The sequence below is a fragment of the Myxine glutinosa genome, chromosome 1 (genome assembly GCF_964187855.1).
Source record: "Myxine glutinosa chromosome 1, kmMyxGlut1.1, whole genome shotgun sequence".
Classification (NCBI taxonomy): Eukaryota; Metazoa; Chordata; class Myxini; order Myxiniformes; family Myxinidae; genus Myxine; species Myxine glutinosa.
In genome coordinates, this window is record NC_136261.1 from 91668998 (window position 1) to 91689159 (window position 20162).

At 43.5% G+C, this 20162-nt stretch overlaps 1 protein-coding gene across 1 annotated transcript in view; it reads left to right on the forward strand.

Annotated features, from left to right (window-relative positions):
* Window positions 1-20162, forward strand: part of LOC144891361 (uncharacterized) — a 65744-nt gene that overhangs the window by 27806 nt on the left and 17776 nt on the right. The window contains exon 4 of the mRNA XM_078774649.1: window positions 3719-4151. Within this exon, the coding sequence (XP_078630775.1) occupies window positions 3731-4151 (421 nt within the window). The 5' untranslated portion in view covers window positions 3719-3730. The remainder of the gene's footprint in view (window positions 1-3718; window positions 4152-20162) is intronic.

Sequence of the window (20162 nt, forward strand, 5' to 3'; positions counted from 1 at the left end):
AGCGTTCACAACATATTTCGGAGGTTGATTTGTCTCCTCAAGTTGTTGGCGTGCTTCTTGTGCTTCTATAACTCCTAGCTCTTGCTCTGCCTCTTGTCTCAAATCTGCTAACTCTTGATGTTATTTGGGAGTATATCAGTATATGTTATCGCGGGAACTTGAAACGAAACCGCCTTTTGTTCGGAAGATTTTAAAATAGGTTTAAAAAACTTCTCTTGTTTTCTTTCAAATACGTCTTCACCTAATAGCTTTTGTCTCCATTTCTTCTTTATCCCCTCCTTTTGTTCAACAACTTTTGAAAGTAATTGATTATATTTCTTAAATTTTCTTGCTCGTTCTTCGGCATTCATTTTATTTAACCGAGAAAATTATTGGTCATTATATCATCTTCTTTAACAACAATATATTTACATTTTCCAACCGTATGTTTCATATACCCCTCAAATTCCTTTTTATTACATAATGTAGAACAATTATCTCTCCAAAAATTATTTATATCTATTGCATTTACTTTGAATAAAATAAAAGTATTAGCATTGTTTCTTATTGAGCAGCGAGGAAGTTGAAAGTATGACTATAACAACAACAACAGGCATTTAAAGGCCATTTTCCCTGCAAGAGCGGGGGTTAGCCTTGCGGTCCCCATGACAATCTTCTCCATTTTGCCCTATTTTCTGCATTCTGCATCTGCATTTTTCTGCAATCTGCATTTTTTAATGCATTTTCTGCATTTTGCCTTATTTCTGCAGTTGAAAGTATGACTGACTGAGATAAATGCAATTACAGGAAGTATGTCGCCCCCTTGTATAGTAACTGTCCATAACCGTTGGTTTCTCTCATTAACACAATCGTCAAAGATAACGAGATTCTTTTTTGTTTCATCTAAATCTTGGGGTAAAGGTATATCATCCGTATTATCACTGAGAATACACGTTATGGCTGGAGGCTATGTGAGTTTTGATTACTTTTTACCCTTTTGTTGAGTATCACAAAATAGTTGTATTATATCTTCAATGTTATAATCATTTAGTTTGTGTTGAAGTTTAAATAACCCGATTATATCTTCTTTTTTAAGCCCCGCGTTAAAACCTTGTGATAGTAGTTGATACTCTGGTTGAAAACTTGACTTTGTGAAAATTATGCAATTTTCATAGTCTAAAAATTTTGGAGTATGGAGCATCTACGGCACCACGGCACTAATGGATTTACGATCTACCAACCGCGCTCTTTGTTTATCACGTACAGGCATACTCGAAAAATCTGAATTAGCCAACATTGGGGCCCAAAAGCATCCGATTAACTGCCGATACGACGCCATCGTATTGGCGTCTGCTGGGCGAAGGCAAAGCAAGCCGTCCGCTGAGTGGACAATCCCAGAGTGGTGCGATGCCGATTCCTATTACGAATCCATTCATTTTTCAAAAGTATATCGTAGCGTTGTCATTTAAGTAGATTGCAATAAATACGTTGTTCATATATGCACTCTTCATTCTCATCTTTCTTCCTAACTCTTACTCGGACAAGCAAATCCCCTATGCCATCCATAATGGTACACTCTATCCATACACCACATCCTCCCTTCCGTGGATGTTCCACGGGTTTCGGCTAGTCTTAATGAATTTGGGAGGTTCTTATGATTATTAAATTTAATCTTACTTTCCCAAACGGGTAAAAAAATCACTCATTTTATATAAACCAACTAAAAATTTACCGTTTAATCATCCATCCTATGTGTTAACCCTATTATAATTGTGTATACATATTAGAAGTGACTCAACCAACCGTCTAATTGAGTTGAATATATGTTGAAATATTTTGAAAATGGATTCATCCATTTTATATACCCCCAACAAAAAAAATTGATTTTTTTTCACAAACATTACAATGTTATTTTCAAAAATTTTAAAAGAAATATAACATATATGTTATATTTCTATAATTTTAACTACAACTTACCCACAACCTATCATGTAAATTTAATTATATATATATTTTCATATTATTTACCTTTGTTGTGTCGTTGGTACTATCATCGTTAAACATACACGTCACTGCTGCTCCCATAATTTTATTTTGGGGTGCTGCTCCCGTAATATGAATCATTAACCTGTTTTCCTAAATAGCTCTTGAACAACATCATTTACTTTCAATTGAATGGATGGACCCGCACCACTGATAAAATCATTTGATATCTCAATAGCGCAGATGACTTTACAGTTCACACCCATCAATTCCTCTGGCTTGATGCGATGATCTTCGATGCATGATTCTTCAGTGATTTTGTTGTCATAAAACAAAGTTAGAATTTCAGGATGTTTATCCACCTCCCTGTGCACTTTTCGTATTTGTTTAAAAGTTTTGGACACATTGTTGGTGGGTAACCTTCAATGAAAACTCCCCCATCGCGTTTCCGCCAAAATATATCAAGTCCGTTAACAAAGGCTCTCAACTTGTTCTGATCCTTTTCATCTTTTCAATAACATCGGCTTTCATCAGATGTGTTTTAATCCCATTAAGAATTTCTTCAAACATTTCTATTGTTTTTGTTTCCGCCGTCGTCGGGGGAAAGCGCGAATTATACATAACAAGCAGCAGCGAATATGATTCAACTCTGTGTTCCTTAGCATTATTTTCATTCGCTTTACTACCCCACGAAAACAACATTGGTGTTTCAATAAACAGTTTTCTAATACCACTTTGTGTGTGAGTATGATCATAATTATATTTAATCATAATATGGTAATAGGTAATTCCGTTGTTGCTGTAATACTTTGGTTTTTCAAAGATAATATTTTTAATATCAAAATTCAGATAAGTCAACGCCACTTGTATGTTATATAAGAGAATTATTTTTTTAATTAAAATTTTTTCTTTTTTAGTAATTTGGGAAAATCGTGAAAATGGGAAATTTCAATAAAATCGTGAAATCGTGAAAATGGGAAATTAATTAATTAAATAGTTTTAAAGATAATTATTTAATTATTTAATTGAATAATTCGAACACTTCCGGTTTCACTTCTTGTTTTCTCGTCTCAACTTCCTGTTTTTGGGCAAGGGGGTGATACGGGGATTTTGAGGATTGGTGGGTGTTCCAGAATTCCCATTTTACTACTACTGTCGTGTCTGTGGGGGGTCTCATCAAGGGGTGATGTGTGGTTGATGTTGTCTGTCATCCAAGAAGCGGCATAACCCTAACCTCCCTCACCCATCCACCTCTTTCTCGAAAAATAAATAAATAAATAAATTAAAAATCCCCTTTTTCTCTTTTTTTTATTTAAGTAATTAAAATAAATGTATTTCCCCATTTATTTGACGCGCTTGGGATATCCCTGGTCATGCCAGGATATCTCTGGTCATGCCACATCATCTCAGGCACATTTCTCCCCTCATTCCCCAAATTAAATTGCATCGTTTTCGTGGATAAACTTGGTTTGTGTTGATGTGGCGCAGCATAATGGGCCGAATGGTCTCCTCTGGTTTACTCTGGGTTTATTTTTGTCTCTGTGTATAATAACTCACATTCATTAGATCATGATTGATGAGCAAACTTACAAAATGGGACACAGCGGGTGAACCAACTGCATGCAAAAGCCCGCATTTATTGGATAATAATTGATTGGATTGTCAATGGAAATAACTTATAAAAATTCCAAACAGAGTAAGGAAAATAACATGCATACCCTTTCCTTTCTTAACACAGGCATTGTATCCCTGGCAGGTCATCGGCGAAATGGAGAGCTTCTTGGAATGGCTCAAGTCCCGAGGCCTGAGAGCAGAAACAGCCCAAGCAGTGATAGATAAGCTTGGAATTGAGAATCAGAAGGTTATTCGAGCTTGTACTGAGTCGGATGCATTGCGGACCGAGCTCCTATCTCTCGCCAAAGAGAAATTGCAATTTGCAATGTATGCCGACTTCTGTAAATTTATGAATTCTTTTTCAAAGCCGCAAGATGTCCAGATTGCAGGTTCTTCTCTTTTGGGAAGTATTTTCGTCCACTTGGAGAATGTTATTCGGGAACTTTCCAGTTTCTGTGAAAATATATTTGGATCCCAAAATGTGCACCGAGACAATGTTTCTGGTTTCTCTGGAATTGAGTTCAGTGATTTCTGCAGTCTCCACTTTCAAGATGATGGATCAAGACCCATGTCTGGTATGTGACTTTTTTAATACATCGCATGTCAACAAATATCTTTGTTTTACACCATTGTTTTTTTGTATACTTTTAACTCGTGTAATCTCTTTTGGTGCAGTTTTGTATTGTCTAGTATGAATGTATTTTTGATGTAGGTACAAGGTAAATTTTACCTCACCTGGAACATATTTCCGGGGAGCTTATGGGATGGTGCGTCGTCAGTCTGTCCATAAACACTTGCAACTTCTCTGAAACTGCTGATGGGATTGTGACCAAACTTGGCTAAAATTATATTTTGTATGTTGGAACTCAAGTTTGTTCAGGGCATGAAAAAAAATAATCAAGGTCTCAGGGGGTCTACCCGGGGACAAAGTGGGTCCAGATTTGACCCACCCAGGCCCCGAAATTAGAACTACATAAACGGTTTTGATGAAACTTGACCACAACCTTTATTACCCATGATGTACAAACGTTTGTTCATGCATTTGAAAAATGGGGGTCTCTTTCCCCTATTTTTTTCTTTTTTGGAAATTGCATTAAATTCCAAGGTGTTCCGTGTTTCACGGTAGTAGATGTATATGGTCGGTTCTAGGGCAGGCCACGTTCCCAACATCCCCCTTGACCCCAAACCGAAACTGACAACTAAAAAAACAGGAAGTGACTCACCACAAACCGGAAGTGACCAATTAATTATTTATTTTTCAGATGTCATCGTTTTCAAAAAAAAAAAATTGATTTTCAAAATTTTCCAATTTGTAGCTTTTCCCAATTTTCAAAATTTTCCCAAAATTTCTAAAATAGTTATAACAATCAGTTTTTTTAACCATATGGTTAAAAAAAATTATTTTGCAAATATTGGTATTGCCTGTTTGTAAACATTTGTGAATATTTATGACAGCGAATGTGAATCCCCATGGAGAACAAGCACGGACCCCTGTTGCAATCCGAAGGTCATGCGGTCGGTTACCCTCCATATAGGAACTCTCATCCTTTACTATTACAAACTAATCCCTTAAATAAGAATTCTTTTTTTTTTTTTCTTTTTTTTTTGTATACTGAATCGAGGCTCGTGAAAGAGCTAACATTTACTTCACAAACAAATCAACCAGACAAACAAAATATATAAAAAGAGGGAGCGGAAAACAAGATGGGGAGAGAAGGGGAAGCACACAAACACAACATTTGAGAGCAGGGAGATGTGTGGAAGGGAGAGGGCTTGGGGGGAGGAGGCATGGGAAGGGGGGACTTTAGTCTTTAGAAGGAAATAATAACTTTAAAAAAAAAAGATTTTTAGTTTAAAGAATGGTGTATTGCTACGTTTGTGAACGTGAATATACTGTATACATGATAAAATTCATGAGCTCACCCCCAAACACAGGGCTAAAGAGCTACAGATGATGGGTCCGCTTGAACGAGAAAAAATATATTGTCACGTTTGTGATAAAGTCTTGAAGAGGAGCTTTCCCACTCATCTTAAATCACACAAACACACACTTAAACTTTTACATATGGGAGCTCCACCCGAACGAGAAACAAAATATTGTCACGTTTGTGATAAGACGGTCTTGAAGAGGAGCTTTCCTACTCATCTTAAATCACAAAAACACATAAAGTTGTTGGGGTACACGATTAAGGACTGTGATGGAGCATTTAATGGACATATTAAAATAAGGATTTTTAATTTACAACCGCCAGAACCAAAATCAATCGATGAGGCGGTTGAAACAGTCAAACACGCCGTTGAAAGCTATGTAAAGAATGTTTTGGGTGAGATTAGGCCGAAAAAAATATATTGCTGGTCTCTGGTCAGACCAAAGTTCCAGAATTGATGCGGTGATGCGGTTTTTTTTCTTGGTTTTTTTGAAAAGCATGGATTACACATATAAAGGTGTTGTTTTTGTGTCCTCATGCCTTGCGGTCCTCATCTGCCATGGCACCATCCAGAGAGAAATTAAAGACAGCCAATGGGACAGGTAGGCCTTTTTGTAAATGAACACAAGCTTAAGTTATTTTAAAATGTATTTATTCTGAAAATCATTAAGTTCTTCAAGCATATTATAGACTGCCATTTCGTTCTCGAGATCGCCTCGCCGTACCGACAAACATTCCAATGCGTCGATCGCGTCAACACCGCATGCGCAAGTGGTCTCACAGGCCGATGGTCTCCCACGATCACTTCTCCCAGTCCACCAGATTATCAGACACTTACAACATCATGACAAACGAGATAGGATCCAGGCCTAACTAACGAGACCACCCGCAGCTCTCTAGGCCTTCTGGTTGCTTCACACGAACCCGACAAAGAACGTCTTCGTTTCAATAAATGACAATATCCAGCCGATTGGATTCATGACGTCACGGTACACACAACTACTCATATCTTTGGAACGGCTGATTGGATTTGGACAAACTAAACGAAGTTTTGTAGCGGAGAACCGTGCGCGAACGTCGATACCAATGGCGACTCTCACGGACCCGTATTCCCCGAGATAGCGCGCCGGCCCCGCAACAACAGGCGCGCGCTGTTGTCGGTACCGTTGGAAATTAAATAATAATAAAAAATTGTTGATGCGCAGGGTCAAAATCGATGCGCCCGCTGACCAGACACCAGAAATATATTTTTCTCGGCCTTAAACCCCTTAAATTTTATATGGGAGTAAAAATGGAATTGAAAAAACCAAATACTGAAATAGAGGATCTTATTATAAAACGTTATATGAGAACAAAACCTTACTTTATTGCATCACTCCAGGGATTCTTATTAACGGATGTCTATGATAAACTTATAGAACAAGAAGAACAGGTGGATCATTCGCTTGTGGGTAGTGGATTTACTATTACTAGAATACTTTTCATCGATATACACGTTATAAAATCCAACCCTTTTAAAGCCTCTTCTTGCATTGATTTACCAAGAAAGATAAAACTTAAAAAGGTAGTTATTAATATTCAAAATGATGATAATAAATTTTTATATGGGCTGTTCTTGCACACTTACATGATCCTAAATGGAATGCTGAAAGGGTATCACATTATATTAAATATGAAAATACGCTTTGTACTAATGATCTACAATTCCCAATGGTATTATCTGATATTCCTAAATTTGGGAAAATGAATAATCTATCTGTTAATGTTTATGGACTTATGGGTAAAAACAAAGTTCAGGTTTTACAAACTTCTGATAACTATAAAAATGATGAAATTCATATTGACATTCTATATTATAATTTGGGAAAAAATTCGCATTATGCTTACATCAAAAATTTATCAAGATTAGTTTCTTCACAAATAAACAAACGAGGCTAAAAAATACATCTGTAAGCAGTCTCAACTTCTTTAATAGTCAAGAAAAATTAGACAAACACTTACAATACTGTGTCATACATAAAGCCACCGTAATTAATATGCCAGCAGAAGGTTCAAACATATCATTTAAAGATTTCAATAAAACTATAGTCCATCCATTCGTGATATATGCCGACTTTGAATGTATTCTTGAAAAGATGGATAACGTTTCTTCAAATCCAAACGAATCATCCATGAATAAATATCAAAAACATACTCCTTGCGGTTTCTGTTATTATATTAAATCATCTGTTAATAATAATAATAATAATGCATTTATTTTATATAGCGCTTTTCAGGAAGCCCAAAGACGCTTTGACAGAGTGCAAAACATAACGCATAGCAAAACATAAAGACAATTGCAAAAAAAGAAGAATCAATAGGGAAATATTCAAAGCACAAAGGAGGGAGAAGGAGAGGAGATAGTCAGGGGTTAGATGCTGTGGGTTAAATGTTGAATGCAGTGTTGAACAGGTGGGTCTTGAGTGATGTTTTGAATGTGGTGAGTGAGGAGGAGTCTCTGATGGTGTGAGGTAGCGAGTTCCAGAGGGTGGGAGCAGCGATGGAGAAGGCCCTGTCCCCCCAGGATCTAAATTTGGTCCGGATGGGGGGGGTCAGGAGGTTGGTACCAGCAGAGCGGAGGTTGCGGGTGGGAGTGTGTCTGGAGAGGAGGTCAGCCAGGTAGGATGGGGCCAGGTTATGGAGGGCTTTGTAGGTCAAGAGGAGGATTTTGTACTGGATTCTCTGGGAGATGGGGAGCCAGTGAAGCTTGTAAAGGACGGGGGTGATGTGGTCACGGGTCCGGGAATGGGTGAGTAGACGGGCAGCGGAGTTCTGAATGTATTGGAGTTTATTGGTGATTGTTGAGGGTGAACCATAAAGGAGGCTATTGCAGTAGTCCAGACGGGAAGTGATGAAGGCGTGGATGAGGGTTTCTGCAGCCACAGAGGAGAGGGATGGACGGAGACGGGCGATGTTTTTCAGGTGGAAGAAGGCTGTCTTTGTGATCTGTTTAGTGTATTTGTCGAAGGAGAGGGTTTGGTCAAAGATGATGCCAAGATTCCGGATGTGAGGGGAGGTGGACACTGGGAAACCGTCGATGTTGAGGGCAAAGTTATGGGTGGACTTGGTGAGCGTTTTTGGGCCAATGATGATTATTTCAGATTTATCACAGTTAAGTTTGAGGAAGTTGATTTGAAGCCAGGATTTTATTTCAGTGATGCAGTTTGTCAGGATAGAGTGGGTGGCGGTGGAGATGGACTTGGTGGAGATGAAAAGCTGGATGTCATCGGCGAAGCAGTGGAATTGGAGACCATGACGGCGGATTAAGTGACCGAGGGGGGACAGGTAAAGGATAAAGAGGAGGGGGCCAAGAACTGAACCTTGGGGGACACCTTGGGGGAGGGGAGCAGTGGGGGATTTGCAGTTATTGATGGAGATGAACTGACGTCTGTCAGAGAGGTATGATTTAATCCAAGAGAGGGCAGTGCCGGTAATGTTAAAGGTGGTTTCAAGTCGGGTGAGGAGGATGGTGTGATCGATGGTGTCAAAGGCAGCGCTGAGGTCGAGGAGGATGAGAATGTTGAGGTTGCCAGCATCAGAGGAGAGGAGAAGGTCGTTGGTGATTTTGAGGAGAGCAGTTTCAGTACTGTGGTTGGACCGGAATCCGGATTGGAATGTTTCATACAGGTTATTGGCAGAGAGGTGATGCTTGAGTTGAGTGGCTACAGCGCGTTCCAAAACCTTTGACAGAAAGGGTAGGTTGGAGATGGGTCTGAAGTTATTTAGGGTGTCAGGGTTTAGTCCAGGTTTTTTCAGAATGGGGGTAACAGCAGCAATTTTGACAATAAATACAACAAACTAGAAATTTATAGGGGGAAAGACGCGGCTTCTGAGTTTATAAAACGATTAGAAGAGGACTGTGCTCTCTTAACGTTGATAATGGAACAAACCAATAAACTGATGAATCCTCTAACAAAAGAAGAAGAAACAGAATTTGGGCAATCAAATAGCATCTGTCATATTTGTGAAAAGAAAATTGATTTGGAGGATGATCCAACGAATGTAAAGGTTAGAGATCATTGTCATCTCACCGGTAAATATAGAGGCCCGGCCCATAATGTGTGTAATCTTAATTATAAACGCCCCAACTTCATCCCCATCTTGCTTCACAATAACTCGCATAATGATACGCATCTACTCGTATTTATTAATGAACTTTCAAAAACATATGGGAGTATTTTGGCAATTCCTCACTCAGGCGTAGGCGGTCGAAGCGATGCAAAAAGTCACGTGGTCCAAAACCAAAGGCAAACTCGCGGCGGAATGGGAAATCCCAAAGGCGCCCTTCAGGTATGAACATTCACTGTTCAGTAGGCAAACCGCAACTTAATCTCCAAACTCCGCGTTGCGCACACACATCCTCGACAGACGACAGGATGGTGAAAAAACTGACGCGTAGCCAAGACCTTTTGATGAACAAAGCGCGAGTGTCAAAATGGCCGACGGCTCTTACTTGAGCCGACACGACCCGGCGATGATTCTTCGGAATCGCAATGCCCAAACCTGACCACGCAGGTTTTTCAATTCTCCAGCGATAACACCTATCGCAGGACTCATTCCAAGGAAATTCAAAGTTCACTCGCGACTTTCATTCGACACCGCTCGCTACAGAGCTGGAAGCTACTCGCTTCTTGTTCTTGTCCAGCTTCACTCGCCATGCCCTCGCCTTCTTCTTCCTCTTCGCCTTCGTCTTCGTCTTCGTCGTCCGGTTCCGATTTAATTTAAAACATTAATTATTTTTACCTTTTGAAAACAGTTCATAAACAATAAACCTTTTGAAGACAATAATAGAACATAGAATCAGAAATATTTCAAGTGGATGAAAACCACAACAGCGGAAGTGACGAATCCATAACAATAACTGAGAAGGAAGTTGAGGAAGCGATAAAAGCAATGAATAGTAGAAAAGCGGGAGGGCCGACGAGAGTTGTGGGAGATATGTTGAAGGCAGCAGGAAGATGGGGTGTGAAGAGAATGACAGAGATCTGTAATCTGGTGGTGAAAGAAGGCCGCATTCCAGTGGATTGGGAACTGAGTACCCTCGTCCCTCCATACAAGGGGAAAGGTGACCCTCTGGATTGTGCCTCGTACCGAGTGATAAAGTTATTGGAGCATGGAATGAAGGTATTGGAAAGGGTGTTGGAGAGGAGGATAAGGAAGAAGGTGAAGATCGGCGAAATGCAGTTTGGATTTATGCCAGGAAGAGGAACGACAGACGCGCTCTTTATTGTGAGGCAGTTGCAGGAGAAGTACGTGGAGAAGAGGAAGAAGTTGTTTCTTGGGTTTGTTGATCTGGAGAAAGCATTCGATAGGGTTCCACGCAAAGTATTGACATGGGCATTGAGGAAGTTAGAAGTGGAGGAATGGTTGATCAGAGTAGTGATGGCATTGTACAAAAGAGCGTGCACAGCTGTATGGACGAAGGACGAGAACAGTGGTGAGTTTGAGGTGAAGGTGGGAATGCATCAGGGGTCGGTACTTTCGGTCTCTGTTTTTCCCGGTCTTTTCACACCATACTTCCTTGTTTTAAAATCTCAAAAAAAAAAAAATTCCTTCTCTGCTCTTATCTGTGTGTTCGTTCTTATTTGTTCGTTCATTCTTCGACCACATTGTTCGTGATCACGTTGTTAAAAAATGTTTCAACTGTCCCCTGAAGAACTGTATTCTGTCGTATACTATAACACCTTTTTCTTCTTCAAAAAAGGATGCTTTCGACTTGCTCACCAAATCTATTCATTCCAAAAAAAAATTCCATCTCTGACAGTGCCTCTTTCATACATTCCCTAAACTCTCCAACACTCCACCCATCCTTCAGCGTCCTCAAACGTATTTTTGACTCGAATGTCTCAAGAAACTCATTTTGCAATAAATGTTAGTTTCCCATTAATCGTACACTTTTCAAAATCCAATCTCACCCCTCCCGTCCAAATCTTCCCCATCACCCCTTCCCTCCAAAACTTCCCCATCACCCCTCCCCTTCAAAACGTCCCCATCACCCCTCCCCTCCAAATCTACCCCCTTGCCCCTCCCCTCCAAATCTTCCCCATCACCCATCTCTTTCAAATATTCCCCCTTGCCCCTCCCCTCCAAATCTTCCCCATCACCCATCCCTTTCAAATCTTCCCCCTTGCCCCTCCCCTCCAAATCTTCCCCATTACCCCCTTTCCTCCAAAACTTCCCCATCACCCCCTCCCCTCCAAAACTTCCCCATCACCCCTCCCCTCTAAATCTACCCCCTTGCTCCTCCCCTCCAAATCATCCCCATCACCCATCTCTTTCAAATCTTCCCCCTTGCCCCTCCCCTCCAAATCTTCCCCATCACCCATCCCTTTCAAATCTCCCCCCTTGCCCCTTCCCTCCTAAACTCCCCCCACACCCCTCCCCTCCGAGACTCTCCCTCGCTCCTCCCCTCCTAGACTCCCCTCTCACCCCTCCTCCTCAAAGCGTCCTCCCTGCTTCTTCCCCCTTCCAACTTTCACCTTCATCTCCCTCAACCTTCTGCCTCACTCTTCCCCCTCCTCAAATAACACCTCACTGCTCCTCACCCAATCACCATCAAACCTTTTGTCCGCCCCATTCTTCCCTTTCTCCAAGCTATTCTGAAATCTCTGACACACCTTCAACAGCTCTCCCTACCTCTTCCTCCTCTTCCACATCTTACCCTACCGCTCCCCCTCCCCGTTCTGTATCCGATGCCCCCCCTTCCTCTTCTTTAACAGTATGGACCTCAAACATCCGGGGCCTTTGCTCAAACTTGACTGATCTCTCCATACAGGTTGCTTCTGACAAACCAGACGTGATCTGCTTAACAGAAGCTTTCCTCCTTCATGATGTCTCTGATTCCTTGGTATCTCTCCCAGGTTACTCCCTCCTCCGGTATGATAGACCTGAGCCTCGTCCTGGAGGTGTGGTTGCTATCTTTATTTAAAAAACTCTCTTCCTCACTCGCCCTGCACTGCCCTCTCTCCACCTCACCCCCAGGAATACCTTTGGCTACGGCTTCCCCTTCGCTCCCACCTTTTGTTCATATGTGTGTTGAACCGTCCACCAAACAGTGATGACTCCATCTACATCTCGCTGTCTGATAATATGGACCAACTTCTATCTACCCATCCCAACTCTCTCTTCCTCATATGTGGTGATTTCAATTGTCACCATGCCAGTTGGCTGGGTGTGGGTACCTCTCTCACCAGCCAAGGCTCTTCAGCAAAGGACTTCTGTGACTCACTGGGACTGACACAATCTGTCAATTTCCCGACCCGGATCTCAGTCAACGGAGCATCTTCTCTTCTGGACTTGTTTATGACTAACTTCCCTGAAAATGTCTGCTGCTCTTCTTCTGCTCCAATCGGCTCATCTGATCATGTGCTTGTTAAAGTGGACATCTCTCTGACCATTCTCAGAGAGCCTCCTCAGCGTCGACGAGTCTGGCATTTCACTCAGGCCAACTGGCACGGTCTTCAAGCAGCCATCAATCATCTGGACTGGTCTCCCATCTCTACCGCCTCTGACATCAACTCATCCTGGGAATTCTTCCAAAGTAAATTGCTCTCTCTCATGCACAGATTTATCCCATCTCGTCTTCAGTTGTCATGCCCTTCCTCCCATCCATGGTACACGGAATCTTGTGGTGAGGCCATTGCCCAGAAACAACTTGCTTTCGTCTCCTGGAAAGCAAATCCAACGGAAGGAAATCTCATTTCCTTTCACAACGCCCGAAACAAGTGTGTGTCCACCCTCAGGAGAGCCAGGAAACAATATCTCTCCGTTCTCAGGACCGAACTCTCTTATCTGTCTCCCTCTTCCAAATCCTGGTGGCATCTGGTCAAATCTGTTTCTGGTGTTTGTTCCCCCTCCATCCCCTCCCTCACCTCAAACGGCCACACGGCTAACTCCGCACGTGAAAAAGCTGAATGCCTCAGCTCTATGTTTGCCTCTAAATTTTGTGTCCCAAACCCATCCCTCTCTGTACCCACCGTACCCAGTCGTACCCAGCTGCTCCTGGACTCTGTGTCCTTTCCTCCTGACAAGGTGGAAAGGTTTCTGTCAACCCTCGACTCTGATTTGCAACTGGACCTGACGGCATCAGCCCACGGGTCCTAAAATCATGTTCTTCCGCTCTTTCACTCCCTCTCTCTGTTCTCTTCACCCTCTCTTTTGCTCAAGGTCATCTTCCATTTGCTTGGAAATCTGCTAACATCACCGCTTTGCACAAAAAGGTGCAAAAACAGATCCCAGCAACTACAGACCAATCAGCCTTCTCCCAATTATCAGCAAAGTCATGGAATCCATCATTGCTTCAGATATGAAATCTTTCCTCTTCTCCAATGGCTTGATCTCTGATCAACAATTTGGTTTCAGACCTGGTCACTCTACTCTGGACATGCTGCTTCTGCTTTCTCAACAATGGATAGAGGTCCTCAATGCCAAACAGGAAATTAGAGCAGTCTCCCATGACATATCACGTGCCTTCGATACGGTCTGGCACCCCGCTCTGCTCACCAAACTCTCCTCCTTTGGTATCCATGGAAATCTCCACGCATGGCTGTCGGACTTCCTCTCTAGTCGTAGTCAACGTGTGGCCCTGAATGGGTTTCTCTCATCTCCTCTTCCCGTTCAGGCTGGAGTTCCCCAAGGCAGTGTCCTGGGCCCTGTGCTTTTTCTGGTCTTCATCAATGATCTCTCTGACTCTTGAAAATCCTCTCTCTCTCTTTGCTGACGACTCTACTCTTTGTCGCTCCATTCCTCATCCCTCAGATCGGCAGTCTGCAGCCTCCTCACTCTCTGCAGACCTGGACAAAATCACAGACTGGGCAAACAAGTGGAACATGTCTTTCAATCCTGACAAATCTCACACTCTTACGATGTCTCTCCGAAAAGACCGACTGGACAACCCTCCCATCCACTTTCTGAATAATCCCCTCCAAGAAGTTCTGTCACTCAAGCTTTTGGGTCTCACTATCTGCCATGATCTTTCCTGGGAAAACCACATTTCAAATCTGGCCTCCAAAGCCAGTCGCCGACTGGGCATCCTCCATCGTGTGAAGTCCTTCCTTAGCACACCTGAGCTCCTCACCACATACAAGGCTTTCATCCCCAGCTCAATGGAAAACTGCTCTCCCCTCTGGGCTGGTGCTCCTGCCTCACACCTAGCTCGTCTTCACGCTGTTGAAACCAAAGCGTTCAGAATAATTGGAATCTCCCGCGATGAAGCTAACTCCAAGGGCCTTTCACTCACTCACCACAGGCAGGTTGGTGGTCTTTCCGTCTTCTCCCGACTCCTCTCTGGCCTTGCCCCCCCAGCTCTCTCTGGGCTCTGTCCCCCAAATATTCCTACAGGTCGCACAAGATCTGCCTGCAACCCTCTTATGGTTAAACTGCCAAAATCAAGACTTTCTGCTCACCTTCACTCCTTCATTCCTCTTTTCTCCCGCCTCTGGAACAAACTCCCTCACTCTCTTCAATCCCACTCCACCCTCCAGGTCTTTAAAACAGCTGTTCACCACCATCTCTTATCTTCCCCCATCCAAAACCTTGATCTTTTCTACCACCACTAATTTCACCCCAAATCCTACACTTTTTTGAAATACCAACTTCTGTCCTGGAAGTCCTTGGTCTCCTTGTGTTTTATACCTCTTCCCTCCTCCCCCCCCCCCCTTCTCACGCCTCCTCCCCCCAGGCCCTCTCCCTCCCGCGCTTCTCCCTGCTCTCAGGTGTTGTGTTTGTGTGTTTCCCCTCCTCTCCCCATCTTGTCTTCCGCTCCCTCTTTTTGTATGTTTTGTTTGTCTGGTTGATTTGTTTGTGGAATAAATGTTAGCTCTTTCACGAGCCTCGATTCAGTATACAAAAAAAAAAAAAAAAAAATCTGCAGCTCCCTCTGTGCACACATTACATTTGAATGTAGCTGCCACACTGGTTAATAACCCTCTCAGACCACTACATTTTTAATGAACCCACTCAGTGCACATAGTACATTGAATGGAGTTCACTCCGACACCCTTCTTGCACACAGCACATGGCCACTTCCCAGTTCTTTCCACCTCACCACATGCTTTACCACTTGCCATCACCTTCGTCTTTCTGATATTCACCTTCAGACCTTTTGTCTCCATACATTCCTTCCACTTGTTCATCTTTTCCTTCAGTCCATCCATACTTTCCGCAATCAACACCAGATCATCTGCATACAACAACTCCCACGGTAAACCCTCCTTCATGTTCTGAGCCAGCACCTCCATCACAGCTTCAAATAGTAGTGGACTTAGTACCGACCCCTGATGCACTCCCACCTTCACCTCAAACTCACCACTGTTCCCGTCCTTCGTCCTTACAGCTGTGCACGCTCTTTTGTACATTGCCATCGCTATTCTGATCAACCATTCCTCCACTTCTAACTTCCTCAATGCCCATGTCAATACTTCATGTGGAACCCTATCGAATGCTCCAGATCAACAAACCCAAGAAACAACTTCTTCCTCTTCTCAATGTACTTCTCCTGCATCTGCCTCACAATAAAAAGCGCGTCTGTCGTTCCTCTTCCGAGCATAAATCCAAACTGCATTTTGTCGATCTTCACTTTTTTCCTTATCCTCCTCTCCAACACCCTTTCCAATACCTTCATTCCATGCTCCAATAACTTTATCGCTCGGTACGAGCCACACTCCAGAGGGTCACCTTACCCCTTGTATAGAGGGACGAGGGTACTCGGTTCCCAATCCACTGGAATGAGGCCTTCTTTCACCACCAGATTACAGATCTCTGTCATTCTCTTCACACCCCAACTTCCTGCTGCCTTCAACATATCTCCTACAACTCCCGTCGGCCCTCCCACTTTTCTACTCTTCATTGCTTTTGTCGCTTCCTCAACTTCCTTCTCAGTTATCTTCTCTGCCGGTTCTAAAACTGGGTTACTCTCTATGTTGCCACCCTATTCATTCTCTGTATTCAACAGCATTTCCATATATCTTTTCCATCTTCCTTTAATTCCATCTGGGTCCACAACGATTTTAGTCTAGTAGGAAGACTAGGTCCCTCTGCACCCCCCGGAGATATACTTCTAATCAGTGTTTCTAGATTGGAAAAAATGTGTAGAAAATGACTAGCTATGGCCCCAAGCTGAAAAAATGTCCCACATACCATTTTTATGCAAATTACTGCTGCAAATTTTATGCAAAATTATGCAAATTTTATGCAAATTTTTGATGAGGAGTAGAGTTGAGGGGTCTTTGAGGGCTTCATCGAGGTGCTCTCGGTTGCAAGACTGGGTCATTCTGAGAAGCACAGCAGGGTCAGAGATCATGATGTTCTCCTCCTCAGTGAATCTCTCCATCAACAGCCTCTCCATTGCCTCACACACTGTTTTGAGGCAAAAGAGGGACTTTGCGTAGGCCTTTCCACTGAGAACACCTTTGAGAGATCCACTTGTTACTAGTTGTGCCTCAAAGAGAATCTCTGCATATCCAGAACCACGCATCTTGTGTCCAGTGAGCATCCCGATGTAGTTCATGGATGTGTGGAAGGGTCCAATCGTTACTACATGACTAGCAAATTCATTTGGCCAGCGCCAGATGATGGGAAGGGCTTTCATGCAGACACCCAGATCAAATGTATTCAGGACCCATCTCTGACCCACCTCAGCAGTTGCTGCCTCGGAACGCTTCAGTAGCTCACGAACAACTGCGTTGTCTGTGATCGGTTGGTGGATAGGCGTGCAGTAGTCGACTGTTGATTTGCTGGGTGGGGGAGAACCAGTTGCAGAGGTGAAACCCCCTAGCCCAGGCACAGGCTGCAGGCCATTGCCATGCCATGCAGGCACCAGGCACAGACCGATCACAGACAACGCAGTTGTTCGTGAGCTACTGAAGCGTTCCGAGGCAGCAACTGCTGAGGTGGGTCAGAGATGGGTCCTGAATACATTTGATCTGGGTGTCTGCATGAAAGCCCTTCCCATCATCTGGCGCTGGCCAAATGAATTTGCTAGTCATGTAGTAACGATTGGACCCTTCCACACATCCATGAACTACATCGGGATGCTCACTGGACACAAGATGCGTGGTTCTGGATATGCAGAGATTCTCTTTGAGGCACAACTAGTAACAAGTGGATCTCTCAAAGGTGTTCTCAGTGGAAAGGCCTACGCAAAGTCCCTCTTTTGCCTCAAAACAGTGTGTGAGGCAATGGAGAGGCTGTTGATGGAGAGATTCACTGAGGAGGAGAACATCATGATCTCTGACCCTGCTGTGCTTCTCAGAATGACCCAGTCTTGCAACCGAGAGCACCTCGATGAAGCCCTCAAAGACCCCTCAACTCTACTCCTCATCAAAAATTTGCATAAAATTTGCATAATTTTGCATAAAATTTGCAGCAGTAATTTGCATAAAAATGGTATGTGGGACATTTTTTCAGCTTGGGGCCATAGCTAGTCATTTTCTACACATTTTTTCCAATCTAGAAACACTGATTAGAAGTATATCTCCGGGGGGTGCAGAGGGACCTAGTCTTCCTACTAGACTATTTGTCCCACTTCATCCTTCAAGCAACTCACCCCCATCACATCACACCTCTCTTTCGCTATCTGCTTTGCAATCCTGAATACCGCTCTCTGACACTATTCCGAATCCAAGTGTTCTCCGAACATTTTCCTACATGCCTCCTGCGCCTTTGCTACCTCTTTCTTTGCAGCCTTCTTGGCTGCCTTATAACTTTCATGCTCTGCTTTTTCTGCTCCCGTACCCTTCGCCTTCTGCCACTCTTTGAACTTCTTCCTCTTCTCGTCAATCCTCTTTCCAAATTCATCATCCCACCACCATGTTTCCGAGTGCCTCGGTGGTCCTTTTGTCCATCCACATACCTCACCAACGGCTCCCAACAGACTATCTCTCATTGACATCCAACCACTTTCAAGCTCAACCACATCATCGTCTACCCTACTCAGCCTCTCTTTTAATGCCTCCCTTACTGTCACCTCTTTCAACCTCCACACCTTCATTCTCGGTTGGTACTTAACTCGCCGAGCTCTCCTCGCACCTTTCACCCTTATGTCGCAGACAACGAAGTGGTGCTGTGAAACAGCCTCCTCCCCCGGGATCACCTTTGTGTCCCGGAGTGCCCCCTATCTCGCCTACGCACCATCAGGTCGTCAACGGTTGTCGTCGACCCACCTGACGTGTATGTAACAAGCTTATTATCCTCTTTGTGGAACTGAGTATTACAAATCAACAAATCAGCTCCATCAGCAAACTCCAAAATCCTTTCACCTTCTCCATTTCTCACACCATATCCGTAACCCCCATGAACTCACTCAAAACCATCCATACTCCTTCCCACATGTCCATTTAGGTCTCCTCCTGCCACAACAACTTCCTCATCTTTCACGTTTTCCATCAGTTTCTCTATCGCACACCAGAACTTGTCTTTCTCTTCATCGCTCCGACCAACCTGCGGAGCATATCCCTAGATGACGTTCACCAAGAGCTTTCCAATCCTCATTTTCACCATCATCAACCTATCACTCACTCCTGTCACACTCACCACACTGTCTATAAACTCCTCAGGAAACAGGACACCAACACCATTTATGCCCTCCGGGCACTCTTGCCACACAAACTTGTATTTCTATCCCTGCCTACCCTTCCCCATTCTCACACCACTTCCCTTCCATCTCGTCTCTTGCACACAACATATGTCCACTCTTCTTCTGACCAATACTTCCACCACTTCTCCTGATCTCCCTGTCATTGTCCCCTACATTCCATGTCCCAAACCTCAGAAACCGATCTCCACTTCGGGCTGTACCCTGCCCATATGTAGTTGTAATTGTCATGGTTCTCTTTTTGAGGCAATGTTTTTATGGCCGGATGCTCTTCCTGATGCCAACCCTCTTAGTCGCCTCTTACGACACGCAGGGATACGGTGTACCTATTCTAAACCAGGTTGCACACACACACACCGGGTAGTGAAGTATGTCTTTTAATCCTGACAAATATCTCACTCTCACTACGTCTCTCCAAAATTACCAGCTGGAAAACCCTCCAATTTACTTTCTCAACAATCCTCTCGAAGACGTCCTGTCACTCAAGCTTTTGGGTCTCACAATCTGCCATGATCTTTCCTGGGAAAACCACATTTCTTAGCTGGCCTCCAAAGCCTGTCGCTGACTGGGCATCCTCCATCATGTGAAGTCCTTTCATTGGCACCTTTGAGCTCCTCACCACATACAAATCTTTCTTCCACAGCTTGATGGATTACTGCTCTCCTTTCTGGGTTGGTGCTCCTTTCCTAACACCTAGCTCGGTTTCACACTGTCGAAACCAGAGCTTTCAGAATCATTGGAATCTCCCGCGATGAAGCTGATTCTGATGGCCTTTCACTCGTTCACCGCAGACAGGTTGGTGGTCTTTCTGTTTTCTATCGTCTCCTCTCCGGCCTAGGTCCCCCAGCACTGTCTGGGCTCTGTCCCCCAAATATTCCTTCAGTACACACAAGGTCTGCCAGTAAACATCTTCTGGTGAAACTGCCAAAATCAAGACTCTCTGCTCACCTTCACTCTTTCATTCCTCTTTTCTCCCGCTTCTGGAACAAACTCCAACACTCTCTTCAATCCCACTCCTCCCTCTAGGT